Genomic DNA, 14,693 nt, shown 5'->3' with positions numbered 1-14,693 from the left:
TAGAACATAAAAGGCACTATCCTGAGAAGCACCGTTTCGCTATGGCTATTCTTGGAACTTTTCATCTATTTCCAATTGAATAAAGATCTGAACCTTGAAAGTTAAAAGTCATGATGCTCTGGTCTTTTCTTGGTTCGAGGGGAGACTTTGACTTGGAGAAATATATGGCAAACAGGTGGCAAGCTTTTTGGAAGGATACGGAAAGCAAAGAAAGCGTGCTGCAAGGGCTGATATATAGCCCCCGTCAAAGTCCCAGACGTTGTCCTGGTGATGGAATGCAAGAGAGAACTGCAAGTAGATGGTGACTTGCATTGCATACTTTTTTGTAACAAATGAGCAATAGTAATAGATAGTTCACAAAAACAAATTACAATCATGTTCTACGCTATCTAAACTCTTCATAATCCACAAGAATCACCAACAGATACCCCATCCTAGAAATATCCAATAGAACCAAGAAAAAACTCATTGAGAGCGGACGGCCATATAGTTGATCAGACCCAAAGCAACCTGTCCTCCATTTGAACAAGAAATGTACCCAAAAAAGGCATTATCTCGAGAAGCACCGTTTCCTGTGGCTATTCTTGGAACTTTTTATCTGTTTCCAATTGAATAAGTTCTGAAGGTTTTATCAGATTATAAAAGTATTCCATCAAACCTTTTTTGATAGAATACTTTTCCAATTGGAACTTTTCCTCCACATGACTTTCTCCATCATGGGACATCGATGCATCGCCCAGTAGGACTAGGTTCTTGACTGGAAATCTATTCTGCGAGAATTACAGGATTTCAATCATGCAAATGTTGCTTGTCCTATAACTTTGGTATGGATTGAATAAAAGATAGTTGCTTATGTGTAAGTTGATTTTGTCGATCATTTGAATTAAAAAGCTCCAAACAATTTCATCAGCTTGATGAAATGAAACTACCACAGGCCAACCATCGTGTTGGATCTCAAAATCACTAAAGGAGAGGGTAGGACAGCAAAGCATGCAATTATGCAGGAGATGTATTGCATGGAAATTAAACATGCTTCATATCAAAGTCAGTTGAAGCTAATCAACCAAGCAACATGCTTCTGCGCAATCACTAAAGCTAATTAGCAAATGTATCGCATGGAAATCACTAAAGCTAGATGCCGCATGCCCCTGCATGTAAAAAGGCACCCAATCCTCACCTCAGCACCAATCAACCAAGCCAAAAAAAAAATCACCCGACACTCTTGGAGTTTCCTAGAGCTCTATGGATTCCAAGCCAATGCTGATCGGGCTCTTTGACAATAGCTTCTTCTGAAAAAATACAAGATTTCTCCAGATCCCTATTTTCAGTGGAGCAATGGAACGTGTCCATCCCCTGCGGTCTATATTTCGGAGGCTTCCATTCATTGCTCCTTGTTGCATGTAAATATTTTTTTTTACAAATTCTATTTTCAGATTTGCCTGGTTACGTCTTTTTGTTCGAGCAGTACCTGTTGCTCTTTTTTTGGATGGTTTGGGGTTCCCTCATAATCAGTAGTAACTGTTACTCTTTTTTTGAATGGAACTAGAGAAATAATTGTGAAAAGTAAGAGCTTCGGTTGGGGGTAAAACAATTCAATCAACTTGGAGGGTAACCTCGTCGCCCTCTCCTCCCCAAATCATGGGCGACTTTCGCAATCATGGGCGACTCTCATGGCCTCATAAAGAAATATGCACATTAGTTTTGATCAGAAGTCACCATATCTCTCGAAAACTCCGAGTTTGAAGCCTCTACAATCGCTAGCATGCCAAAGCATCTCTGCTCCAAAGCAATACCTCTTCCCTCAGTCTATAAATAGGGCTCTCCATTCCCCATTTCGGTACCAACCAGCAGAACTAGAAACCACGTACGGAACACTTAGAGAGCCATATTAATTATGGATCCTAGTCGTAGGCAAATCCAATACCAATCCCTCCCTCTAAATCATCTATCAATCAGCCTTCTCCTGCTATCCTTCTTCCTTCTTCACTGCTCCTCAACAACGGCAGTTGCTGTGACCACTGCTTCTTCAATCGTTGAATCCCAAGCAAGAGTTCTGCTCCATTGGAAATCCACCCTTCAAAATTCACACCCCCAACAACTCGGTTCTTGGTCTTTCTCCAACAACGCATGCATATGGCAAGGCATCACCTGCATGGAGAATGGAGGCCGAGCTGTGATCACGGGCATCAGCCTACCTCGTGCAGGCTTGGTAGGTAAGCTCGACGGCCTCAACTTCTCTGCCCTCCCATCTCTCATTCGCCTCCACCTCCGACACAACTACTTATTTGGAACAATCCCGGCTAGCATACGCACGCTTTCTGCTCTCATCTCCCTCGATCTCTCGCATAATCGCCTTTCTGGCAATCTGCCCCTCGCTCTCGCTAGCCTCTTTAACCTGATTGAGATTGACCTTTCTTCAAACAAATTCATTGGTGAGATTCCTCCTTATTTCTTCGCTAACTGGACCAAGCTGACCTCCCTCAAATTCTACCATAATTTACTTGGTGGTACACTGCCTCCGGAGATTGGCCACCTCGAGAGTCTACGTGTGCTTTATTTATACGAAAACAATCTCGCTGGTCCCATCCCTTCGACCCTTGGTAACTTGACCAACCTAAGATTCCTTGAACTCTACACAAATCAGTTCTCTAGTAATATTCCCCAAGAATTGGGCAATCTTGTCAACATGTTGGATCTACGGATCTCACATAATAATTTAACAGGTTCCATCCCCTCCAGTTTAGGAAATCTCATCAAACTCAAAATTTTGGTACTTAACGCAAATAATTTATTGGGCACCATTCCTCATGAATTAGGCAACCTAGGGAACTTATATTATCTATCTATTTTTGAAAATCAATTATTAGGCTCCATCCCTTCTACTTTAGGAAACCTCAGCATGCTTGACAGCTTAGACCTCACTGACAATAATTTATCTGGCACTATCCCTCATGAATTAGGCAACCTAGTGAACTTGTCTTATCTAGCCATCTCGGAAAATCAACTATCAGGTTGTATCCCTTTCACTTTAGCAAACCTCACCAAGCTTGACACCTTGTACCTCCAGTACAATAATTTATTTGGTACCATCCCTCATGAATTAGGCAACCTAGTGAACTTACGTATTCTAAGTATCGCAATAAATCAACTATCAGGCTCCATCCCTTCCACTTTAGCAAATCTCACCATGCTTGACCACTGGTACCTTCACACCAATCATTTATCAAGCTCTTTGCCCCAAGAACTAGGTAATCATACCAACCTCTTCGCTCTAGATGTATCTAACAACAATTTCTCAGGTTCCTTACCTTCAGAGATCTGTAAAGGAGGTATGCTTCAATATCTTGGTGTGAAAAACAACTACTTTGAGGGCCCCATTCCAAGAAGTTTAAAAAATTGCACTAGCTTATTTAGAGTCCGCCTTGAAGGAAACAAGCTTAAAGGAAATATCTCCGAAGACTTTGGGATATACCCGAATCTATCCTACATTGACATGAGATACAACCAATTATATGGGCAGATCACACCAAATTGGGCACATTCTCAAAATTTGACATGCTTCAAGATTTCAGGAAACCTACTTACTGGGAACATACCCCCCGAATTCGGAAAGTTGCTTCACTTACAAGTCCTGGACCTTTCTTCAAATCAACTTGCAGGAGAAATACCAAGAGAGTTAGGTACCATGAGCTTATTGTTTAACCTGACTTTGAGTGATAACAAAATATCTGGAATAATTCCTTCGGAGTTTGGAAAATTATCCAATCTAGAAATGTTGGATTTATCTAACAACGACATCAGCAGCCCAATACCACCACAACTAGAGGGTTGTATTAAACTTCGCTTGATGAATTTGAGCAAAAATAAATTTGATGGGATCATTCCGTCTCAACTTGGAGAGTTAAAAGGATTGCAAGATTTACTTGATCTGAGCCATAATTTTTTTGGAGGAGAGATACCATCACAACTGGCAAGTTTGGCATTTTTAATATCTTTGAACTTGTCCCACAATAATCTGTCGGGTGCCATTCCTTCATCTTTTGGAAGCATGTTGAGTTTGTCATCAATAGATGTATCGTACAACAATTTGGAGGGCCTAGTTCCGAGAAGCAAATTGTTTCAAAATGCTCCAGCAGAGTGGTTTATCCATAACAAGGGTTTATGTGGTGAGGCGCCAAGTTTGCCTTCTTGTGGATCAACCACTGTAAGCACTCATCATTCAACTAAAAAACACATTATACTCTTTGTTATCACTCCTATAGTGGGCAGCTTGGTTCTTTTCAGTCTGTCTACTATAATAATTGCTGCTCTTCATAGGAGAGGAAAACCTACAGAGAAAAAAGATATTGATGTTATTATTGGTGATCTGTTTTCAATATTAAATTTTGATGGAAGAGTTGCTTATGAATACATCATCAATGCCTCCGAAAATTTTGATGAGAAATATTGCATCGGGTGTGGAACATATGGCAAAGTTTACAAAGTAGAACTTCCAATGGAACAAGTGGTGGCTGTTAAAAAATTTCATATGATGGAGGAAGAAGTATTTGATGAGAAAAGTTTCCAAAGCGAGATTCAAGCATTAATCAGAATTCGACATCGTAACATTGTAAAACTTCATGGGTTTTGCTCCAGTTCAAGTTGTAAATTTCTTATATATGAGTACATTGAGAAGGGAAGTTTAGCTAGCATCCTTCGTAATCAAGAAACAGCAGAAGAATTGAATTGGGAGAGAAGAGCTCATATTATTAAAGATGTGACCTATGCTTTATCATACATACACCATGACTGCAATCCATCCATAGTGCATCGAGACATTTCCAGTAATAATATATTATTAGACTCAAATTTTAAGGCTTATCTTTCAGACTTTGGCACTGCAAGAATTCTGAAATCTGATTTATCAAATTGGAGCACACTAGCAGGCACATTTGGATATGCTGCCCCAGGTAAGTCATTCTTCCAATTTGTCCTTTTTATTGCAGTTATTCTATTTGTTATATATATTATTATACTTTGCTTTGTTTTTCTATTTTGATGTCTTATGTGGCTTACCATGCATTTGAAAAATAGGATTAGTATATATTTGCCAAATCGAGATTTTTCAGTGAACCTATGATAATGATTGTTTCTTTCATTTTTGAATCTATCCATACGATCATACCAGAGCTTAGATATTTAAATAAAAGCAAACTAGTGCCTATAGATAATTAATATTTTCTAATGATGATCATATTATTTAGCTAGCAATCATTTAAAGAAAATAAAAAAAAACTATTACTACGCATAAACTTTAATTAATCAATAATAACAGTTACTTTACAAACATCAAAGCATTTCCAAAAATTAATATATAAATTAAGTTTGGAGACAAGATTTTGGCAATGTTGTAAAAAAATTATTTAAATTGGAAACGAAAAGATTATTCCTTTCTTAATTTTTTGCAGAGCTTTCGTACATGACAAGGGCGAATGAGAAATGTGATGTATACAGCTTTGGCATAGTAATATTAGAAGTAATAATGGGAACGCATCCAGGTGATCTTGTCTCCTCCCTATCATCATCAGACGTCCAGCAGATGCTATTCAGTGATGTGTTAGATCAACGTATCTCACCTCCTACAGCTTATATGGTAAAAGAAGTGACGTTGCTGGCTATTATAGCATTTTCATGCATCCGTGTAGAACCACAAGCACGACCAACCATGCAAAGGATATCTCACTTATTCATAAGCGACAACATTCCAACTATTCATGAGCCATTCAACTCAATTAAATTATGTCAATTAGTGGAGCTTTTAACATAGATGCAGTACTTAATAGCTACAAAAATCTTATGTAGTTCTTTCATGTTGCATGGAATAAGTTATTGTAACTCCTTTTCTATTTTTATCTTCTAGAAAACCATTATGTGAACCTCCACTCTATGTTCCCATTCACTACTCTTTTCAACAAATTTAAGGGAAGTGTCTCACTTCCTCCCTTTTCCCAACATACATTGTTTTCTTTACCTTTCTTTTTATATGTAATGTCATCACTTGATAGATGGCCTACGATGCCATGATCCATGTGATAGTTTCAAGTGGAATGATTTTTTTGATGGATCTAGAAGTAGTAAAAAGGGTGGGTTGGGGGGGGGGGGGGGGGGGGGGGGTGGGGTGGGGGGGGAAATAACAAAAGACTCTGAGGGATCATTGTGATATAACCATGCCAGTATTCAGAAAGTTCTAAATACAAAGGTGACTTCTTTTTAGAATTGTATGCATAGTCAAAGTCAATTGTCAATTGTCAAATTGACTAGCGAGATAAACTTCTAGTAGGACTCTTGAAAGAAGAATTAGCAATTAATGTATTTTAAATAATATTTTTTTTAAAAAATAACTTTCTAAATCTTACTTAAAGGTTGGATAAATATTGAAAAAGAAAATAAGAATGACAATGGAAAGAGAAAGATTTGAGGAATCCATAAAGAAGACAAAACAATCCTTAGCCAATAATAGATATGGCTAAACCATTAGGACACGACATGGAAGACATGTCAAGAGACGTAAAAATTCTGATGCCAAAACTTCCCGATGGAATCAAAGTCTTCCAGATAAAAGCCAACCAAAGTAATTTCTCTGATAAATACTCTAAACTAATTTAAGTATAAATTTTAATCTATTCAAGCTCTATATAGAAAATAATAGTTTTGCAGGGATCTGCCTCTTTGACTTGATATTTAAAGAAAAGAGAGAGAGGGAGAGAGAGCATCTGTAGCACAATAAAAATTGTGGAGGTGAAGGAATAGGAACTGCCTTTTCAGTTAACTATCAAACATTAAAATTTGTCATGGTTTGAAGAGAAATTAAAGGAATTTACTAACAGTAAAACAAAGTAAAAGCATATTTTCCGATCTGTCTGAGCACCTCACAATCCATGAGAATCACCAACTGATACATTACATTTGCATTTCGGCAGAAATGCATTTAAATATAAAAAAGTTTGTAATTACTTTCACATGCTAACATTCTAATGAAATGTTTCATGAAGATGAAGCCATCAAAAGTGAATTTTTAAGCTCCCCTTCCAGAGCGAATTAATTGAACACAAATGCTAGAATTTGTCAGGTTATGATCTCAAACAAAATAGACTTTGCACCAGCAACTATAGATCTTGCTACGGCTAAGAGACTGTAATGCCAATATGGTAGCCAGTAAATGAGAGGCAGTTCAGCAGCTGAATCTAAGTCAGTCGGGATTTCTTAAAGATGTTACTTAGGTGCAAGTAGATGCCTACCATATCCTTCTGCAAATTTAGAAGCCATCTAAAATACATGATGATGTGAGTCTAAGAAGGAAGTATAGAGCTTTTCAACTACAATAGTATTGTTTTGCGACCATACTACCTTAAAGAAAGCCTATTTAGCCCCAATTTTTATATATTGGGACATGTCACCATCTCATCGTTTCGGCCATTCAATATTGATATGCCCATGTTCTCATTCAAGATTCCTCATGTACTGTAATGTTTTCTCTAATGACTTGACCATTTCACAGCAAAAGACATTGCAATGTAAAGGTAGCAGAACACAGTGGTGAAAATCCATAAGTGTGGGGCTCAAAATGGCTTGGGTTAAACTGAACCCAGACTGAAATTGGCTAAATTTTCATTGATTGGACTAAGCCTCCAGGGAAGAGTGTGGTTCATTTTGGATCAGGATTCCATCAAGAAAAATTCCATCCAACTAATCTGTTGCTAGAAACTGGACCCGGGGGCGGCCGTCGGCTAGCTCCGGTGAGAATCAGTGGGCTGCGGGTGGCAGCAGTCTGTCGGCGGGCGGCGTCCTCCGGAAGACCTGCAAGAAGCCGGTGGCCGGGGTTTCCGGCGCCGGCCCTCCGATGCTTAAGTCAGAGAGGAAATATATGAGTAGAGGGAATATGTCTAGAGTTTTTGCGTCCAGCCCCCCTTATGGTAGAGGGGTTCTCCTTTTATAGTGGGGTGCTGGGTTACCTGTGATGCGACGGGACCAGGTTGCCGTATGACTAAGCACGCCGCATGAATTGGTGTACGATCATGTGAATTAATGCCTTGCCGTAGAGGATGAGGTCGAAATCAGGGAGCTGTCGCGGCTGACTGAACGCAGCCGAGCTGACTTGCCATGGAGGGCTGGAGATCCGCAGACAGCAGGAGCCATGCGCATTAATTGTTGAGTAAGCCGAAGGTTTGCAGAGACCATGCGCATTAATTGTTGAGTAAGCCGGAGGTCTGCAGAGACCATGCGCATTAATTGTTGAGTAAGCCGGAGGTCTGCAGAGACCATGCGCATTAATTGTTGAGTAAGCCGCCCAAGGCGTGGTCTCAAATCGGGCCGAAGGAGGATGTGACAGTAGCGAGCAGTTGGTGAGGCCCGACTGCTGGGGATCGGATGTCTTCAGAGATCGGGCACTCTCTAAGTCAGACGTTCCAAGGTTTAGTCGGTCGTCCGGGGTCGGGCGCCAGGTCAGTCGTCCGGGGTCGGGCGCCAGGTCGGTCGCCCGAGGTCGGACGCTTCCAATCAGATGTTTTGGGGTGACTTGTATTTCCCTCAACACTACCCCCCGACTTCCGAGTACAAGCTGCTAGCGAGCTGGGACGTGGGAAGTAATTGCTTTTATTGTAGCAGTGGGGGTTAGGGAGGTTTAAATTATGCCGGCGTTCCGCGCGCCTCGGGGCGTTTTTAATGAGGGGAGAGGAGGCGATGCCCTTTCGCCCTTCGAGGTTGTTTCGAGTAGCGGGCTCATGATGGGGCTCCGAGATCCGATGGGACGGCGCCTTGATCCCGTATCCGAGGCGTCCGTCTAGAATAAATGCGCTGCTTCAGTTCTCGGGGCTGACATGTGGCGCAATCCGGACGGGAGGCGGATTTTAGCCCCGCCGATCTGAGCTGTCAGGAGGGTCTATATAAACCCTCGACTTCGCCCTAGAAAGGTCTCGCTTGTTTGATACCGCTGTTGTCCTTCCTCTTTTCTTCTCTCCCGACTGCGACTGAGCCTTCCCGGCGACGTTTAGAGGCGATTTCCGGCGATACCCTGGGACGGTCTCCGGCGGCCTTACAGTAGGTCGTTCTCCCACATTGGCTCGGAAGCCCTTTTTTTCTTTTCTTTAAATACCTGCTCTCTTCTCTTTCTTCGTCTTCGTTTCTCGCTGTTTCCTTCGTCCCCTCTTTCCTCTCGAGATGGGTCTTGGTCCTGGTGAGGTTGGGTCTACTTTGACCGAGGAGGAACTAGAGTTGGTCCGTTCCCGATTTTTCTTTCGACCCGGGTTTCGTCTCGAACTCGCAGGGTCGGAGGATCGGGTAACGAGACCTCCGCCAGGTAGGGTCGGGGTGTACGTCGATGCACTCTGGGCCGGCCTGCGGTTTTCCCTACATGAGTTCGTAAATGACTTGCTGGTGGAGTACCAACTCGCCCCGGCACAGCTCACTCCGAACTCGTGGAGGACCATTGTCAGGTTTGCGTCCCTTTGCCTTGCGCATGGGATCCCGACCTCAGTGAGTGTATTCCGCCGGTGTTTTATGTTAAAAATGAACCCGGCGGATGTAGAGTGGTTATACTTTGCCTGGAGGAGCGGCTTGTCGCTCTTCCGAGGTGCCCCTTCCTCTATTCATGAGTGGAAAGGGAAATTTTTCTTTCTTTCTTCCGAGCTCTCGTGGGGGTTCGATCCGAGGTGGGGGCGTCCCGGGCTGAAGGCCCTGAACAGGCTTAGTGGTCTTTCGGTGGAGGAGCAGAGGGCCTTTGACGCTCTGCGGAGTCTCGGGAGGGACATCCTTCTGACCGAGTTCTTGACCGAGGAGGCTCTGGTGCACGTCGGCCTGAGCTCGGCGCGCCCCGAGGGTAAGGGCAGTTGTACTGCTCCTTCATTTTTCAGTTCTCGCCCCATCTGTTTCTTTCCTTTGCTCTCTTGACGTTAGTCCGATACTTAACAAAAATTTTCCTTTCTTTGTTTCAGATATTCCTCACATGCCGACCAGCAATGCGTCCCTCTTCGCCCGACTAAAGAGGAGGTCGGACGAGACCGGCGGGGCTGTACCCAAGCCCCGCAAGAAGGCCAGGCTGGCTGCCACTTCTGCTCCTGTCGAGGCGAGGGGCTCGGGGGCTGGGGCCTCCGGGTCTTCCCGGGGCAGAGCTCCAGTTCTCGAGCGTGCGAGCTCGAGCTCCGGGGCGTCGGGCTCGTCTTCTCCGACCCGCCCCGCTCCCACTCCCCAGCGGGCGAGCCGGCCAGTCATCCATCTGCGGCGCTCGAGGCCTGAGCCGAGCAGGGGCCTCGGGGTTCCGGGCCCGTCCCGTCCCGTTACCATGGGCTCGGGCGGGGCGAGTTCCTGAGGGGCCGGAGGGCGCTCTGAAGGGGGATCGGCTGAGCTAGAGTCCCCGATCCCGGAGGGCAGCTCGGCCTTCCGGGATGGCGATGTCGCGCGGGCTGTATTTCGCCGTGCGATGCTCCCAGCTGACCGGGCCGAGTTCGGAGCTCTCGGCCTCGAAGAGATTGTCGACCAAACGTATTGTAACACTGCTCAGGTAAGATGCCTTCTTATCTTGGTCTTAGTCATCGGTATTTCCTTCATTCTTACTCATTGCTATTTTTCCTGCAGCATATTCATGAAGTAGACACTCTGGTATTCATTGCCTCGGAATGCCACTGACGAGGCCCCGACTGAGGTCGCCGCGGAGGGTTCGGAGCCAGTGCCCGCGGAAGGCCCTCAGGTTATCGCTATAGATGACCTTGAGGGTGATACTGGTGCAGCCGCCGCTCTCTAGGACTTAGTTTCTCCTTTTGCTTTTCTTCTTGTTGTAAACGAGGTCGGCCTTCAAACTTGTTGTTCGGCCGACCCTCAATTTTGTACTTCAACCTTCGGGCTTTTTATTAATGAAAGAGTATCTTTTGCCAATTTGTATTCGCCCTTCTTTCTTTCTTTCGCGCAATAATTTTTTCTAAGTTTCCGAATTCGGCTAAGCTCTCAGGCTCGAACTCCGTAGACTTAGGTTCGAGACATTTTCACTAAGCTATTAGGCTTAGCCCCGATAAGGATAGCATTTTAGGCGCTGAGCTCAGACCTTAAGGGAATTCGCTAAGTCCTTGAGCTCGGCTAGGTTCGCAATCCTTAGTCCCGTAGGCCTAGGTTCCGACTGCATTCGTTAGGGAAAGCTCCAAGCTTAGATTTTTAGAAAAATTCATCGAGTCTTCGAGCTCGGATGCAAATCTTACCGAGCCCTTAAGTTCGGGTTTTGGACCCCGAAGGGGTTTCGTCAGGCCCTCTAGTTTGCCTTTCGAGAAACTCAGCTAAGCCTTTGAATTCGGCTATCCGGTCGTAAGCTTACGAAAGGTTTCGGGGTCAGTCTCCGAGGAGACTGTAGATCGAAACCGCGTTGTTGTTGGGGCCCTCGCGATGGTTGGCCTCAAACTTTAGTTGAGGTACCAGCAAATGGGGCAAAGATTTATGATGGGTGCCTTGGCACTTCCAAACTCAACCAGAGTATTAAAGGTCGAGGCCGTCACTGTGGGCCGGCGCCGACCTTTCGGTATTTGGGCTTAGCCGGGCCCCCACTTGGAGGGGTCTGTATATAAATTATCATGGAGATCATCAACGAAGAGAGCGTGCACGAGGTCGGTGGGACCTCGGCCTTGGATTTATCCAGAGAAGGGTCCCGACCTTGGTCGGGGGAAATTCCGGGTTTACTCGGGATCTTACCGGCGGTACGTGAGTAAACAAATGAAATGGAGTAGGTACCGAATGGGATGTACCTTTTGCACCTTCGAGACCGGGAGCTCCGTGTTGAAGCGAGCCGCTTTGATTCTTGGTCAGCTCTCAGATGCGTTCTTTAGCTTGGGGTCCGTTTCGAGAACACCAGCGAACCGGGAGATGTTGCCATTGTTGGAGATTTCAGCGGGTGTTGTTTCGTTGTCGCTGTCAAGTATCTCGGAGGGCCGCGCTGGCACTATCCCCGATCCTCCGAGGGCGAGGGAGCTTGGGCTTGCTGTCGAACTGGTGGTACTTCCCGAAGTCGAGGAAGTTTGGGACTCTACGGTCGACACACGGGGCATCCCGACCTTAGTCGAGGTATCGAGCACGAGATCGAGGGAGCTTGAGCTCGCTGTTGACCTGTGACGCTTCCCGAGGTCGAGGGAGTTTGGGACTCTACAGTCGACACACGGAGCATCCCGACCTTAGTCGAGGTATCGAGCACGAGGTCGAGGAAGCTTGAGCTCGCTGTCGACCTGGTGACGCTTCCCGAGGTCGAGGGAGTTTGGGACTCTACGGTCGACACACGGGGCATCCCGACCTTAGTTGAGGCATCGAGCACGAGATCGAGGGAGCTTGGGCTCGCTGTCGACCTAGTGACGCTTTCCGAGGTCGAGGGAGTTTGGGACTCTACGGTCGACACACAGGGCATCTCGACCTTAGTCGAGGTATCGAGCACGAGGTCGAGGGAGCTTGGGCTCGCTGTCGACCTAGTGACGCTTTCCGAGGTCGAGGGAGTTTGAAACTCTATGGTCGATACACGGGGCATCCCGACCTTAGTCGAGGTATCGAGCACGAGATCAAGGGAGCTTGGGCTCGCTGTCGACCTGGTGACGCTTCCCGAGGTCGAGGGAGTTTGGGACTCTACGGTCGATACATGGGGCATCCCGACCTTAGTCGAGGTTTTTGAAGGAGATCGAGGCCGAGCTCGACGTTGACGTAGCATGGCGTTAACCCCTCAACTGGGGCTTCCGAGCTTGGTCGGGCATCCGAACTTCGTTGGGCATCCGAACTTAGTCGGGTTTCTTGGAGTCCACAAATGTTTTACCGTCAAGAAAAGTGTAGAATAATCAAAAGGGAACTATGAATAGATTAGCACAGAGAGGAGGGGGGCGAAAGTCGCGTTTTCGGGTGTTGGAGACCCCTAGGGGTTCTATTGATAGTACATCCGGAGGTTCTCGGAGTTCCAGCTTCGTGGAATGAGGGTCCCTTCGAGAGATTCCAACTTATATGCTCCGGGACGTTGTACTCGGGCGATTCGGTACGGTCCTTCCCAGTTTGGGGCGAGCTTTCCTTGCTCAGTGGGCTGAGAAGCTTCGGCTCTCCTGAGGACGAGGTCCCTCACTTTGAAAAGCTTGGGCTTGACTTTGGAGTTGTAGTACTGGGCCGTTTTCTGCTGGTACCTTGCTATGCGGACTCGGGCGACCTCTCTTGTTTCTTCAATGAGGTCCAGATTGTTCCTGAGCTGAGAAGAATTGGAGTCGGCGTTGTAATGCTCCACCCTCGGGGAGGGGAGACCAATTTCCAAGGGAATAACAGCCTCTGTCCCGTATTCCAGGTTGAAGGGGGTTTCACCAGTGGGTAATCGGAACGTGGTCCGGTAGGCCCAAAGGACGTTGTAGAGGTCTTCGACCCATTGCCCTCTGGATCGGTCGAGCCTAGCCTTGAGTCTCTGGAGAATGCTGCGATTTGTTACCTCGGTCTCCCCGTTTGTCTGTGGATGGGCTACCGAGGTGAAACGGTGGTCGATGCCGAGCTCGGAGCAGAACTCTCTGAAATGGATGTTGTCAAACTGGCAGCCGTTGTCAGATATAAGGATGCAGGGAAGCCCGAATCTGCAAATTATTGACTTCCAAACGAAGTCCCATATCTTCTGCTCAGTGATCCGGGCTACAGGCTCAGCTTCGACCTATTTGGTGAAATAGTCGATGGAGACGACCAGAAACGTCCTTTGCCCGGTAGCTAGAGGAAAAGGCCCCAAGATATCAATCCCCCATTGGGCAAATGGCCAGGGGGCGATAATCGAGGTCAGCGGGGTCGAGGGTCGGCGCTGGATATTGGCATTCCGCTGACATCGGTCGCACCTTCGGACAAAGTCTGTTGCGTCCTTTTGGAGAGTGGGCCAAAAGTACCCTTGGCGCATAATTTTATGAGCCAGCGCTCGGCCTCCCAGATGGTTCCCGCATATCCCTTGATGGACCTCTCGCATAGTATAGTCTGCTTCTGACGGACGGAGGCATCTGAGGAGAGGAGAGGTGAAGGATTTCCGGTAGAGCTTGCCTTCATATAATATGAATCAGGAGGCTAGACGCCTGATTCGCCGAGCCTCGAGCCCGTTATTGGGAAGGGTTTCACTTTGTAGGTAGCCGACGAGTTCGTCCATCCAGCTCGGCTCGGTGTCTATGCACGGCCGGCTCAGGCTCTTCTATGCTGGGTGTTTGGTGATATTCAAGCGCCGTCGCCTTGGGGAGCTCGCTCATGCGGGAGGTCGCCAGCTTCGACAGTTGATCAGCTCTGAGATTTTCCGTCCTGGTGATATGGTGAATATTGAAGGAGCCTAGGGCGGATGTGAGGTCTCGTACCTTTTGGAGATATTTCTGCATCGACGGCTCCTTCGCTTCAAAATCTCCCAAAATCTGGCTCACGACCAGTTGGAAGTCACTGAAGACCTTTAGGTTCCCGGCTTTTAGCTCCTTCGCCAGTTTGAGCCCAGCAACGAGCGCCTCATACTCTGCCTCATTGTTTGAAGCCGGGAACTTAAGGCGTAGGGCCTGCTCTGCCACCACCCCGTCTAGGCTTGTAAGGATAAGAACGGCCCCGCTACCCCCCGAGGTCGAGGAGCCGTCCACATACAGGACCCATGGCTGCCCCGGGGTCTCCTTTGTCGGCATGAGTGGGGTCTCAGGGTCGTCCGGCAAAGTGCACTCCACGATGAA

The 14,693-nt window shown here is 46.3% G+C and overlaps 2 protein-coding genes across 2 annotated transcripts in view; one reads left to right on the top strand and one right to left on the bottom strand.

The window, feature by feature from the left end:
• The window catches only part of LOC103716267 (UDP-glucose:glycoprotein glucosyltransferase), a 114,367-nt gene that overhangs the window by 75,827 nt on the left and 23,847 nt on the right, over window positions 1-14,693 (bottom strand). The window lies entirely within an intron of this gene.
• LOC120104942 (MDIS1-interacting receptor like kinase 2-like) lies at window positions 2,016-5,910 on the top strand. The gene is made up of 3 exons (XM_039116902.1): window positions 2,016-2,213; window positions 4,869-4,949; window positions 5,448-5,910. The coding sequence occupies exons 1-3, from the start codon at window positions 2,153-2,155 to the stop codon at window positions 5,804-5,806; spliced, it is 501 nt and encodes a 166-aa protein (XP_038972830.1). The 5' UTR covers window positions 2,016-2,152; the 3' UTR covers window positions 5,807-5,910.

Source organism: Phoenix dactylifera, chromosome 2 (genome assembly GCF_009389715.1).
Source record: "Phoenix dactylifera cultivar Barhee BC4 chromosome 2, palm_55x_up_171113_PBpolish2nd_filt_p, whole genome shotgun sequence".
NCBI classification, from domain to species: domain Eukaryota; kingdom Viridiplantae; phylum Streptophyta; class Magnoliopsida; order Arecales; family Arecaceae; genus Phoenix; species Phoenix dactylifera.
This window is presented reverse-complemented; position numbering and strand designations above follow the sequence as displayed.

Bases quoted from the DNA above. Each gene is read 5' to 3' on its own strand.
- LOC120104942 (XM_039116902.1), top strand. From the start codon at position 2,153: ATGGAGAATGGAGGCCGAGCTGTGATCACGGGCATCAGCCTACCTCGT. The intron at 2,214-4,868 runs GTAAGCTCGACG...CTTATCTTTCAG, and splicing joins ACCTCGTGCAGGCTTGGTAG to ACTTTGGCACTGCAAGAATT. The intron at 4,950-5,447 runs GTAAGTCATTCT...AATTTTTTGCAG, and splicing joins ATTTGGATATGCTGCCCCAG to AGCTTTCGTACATGACAAGG.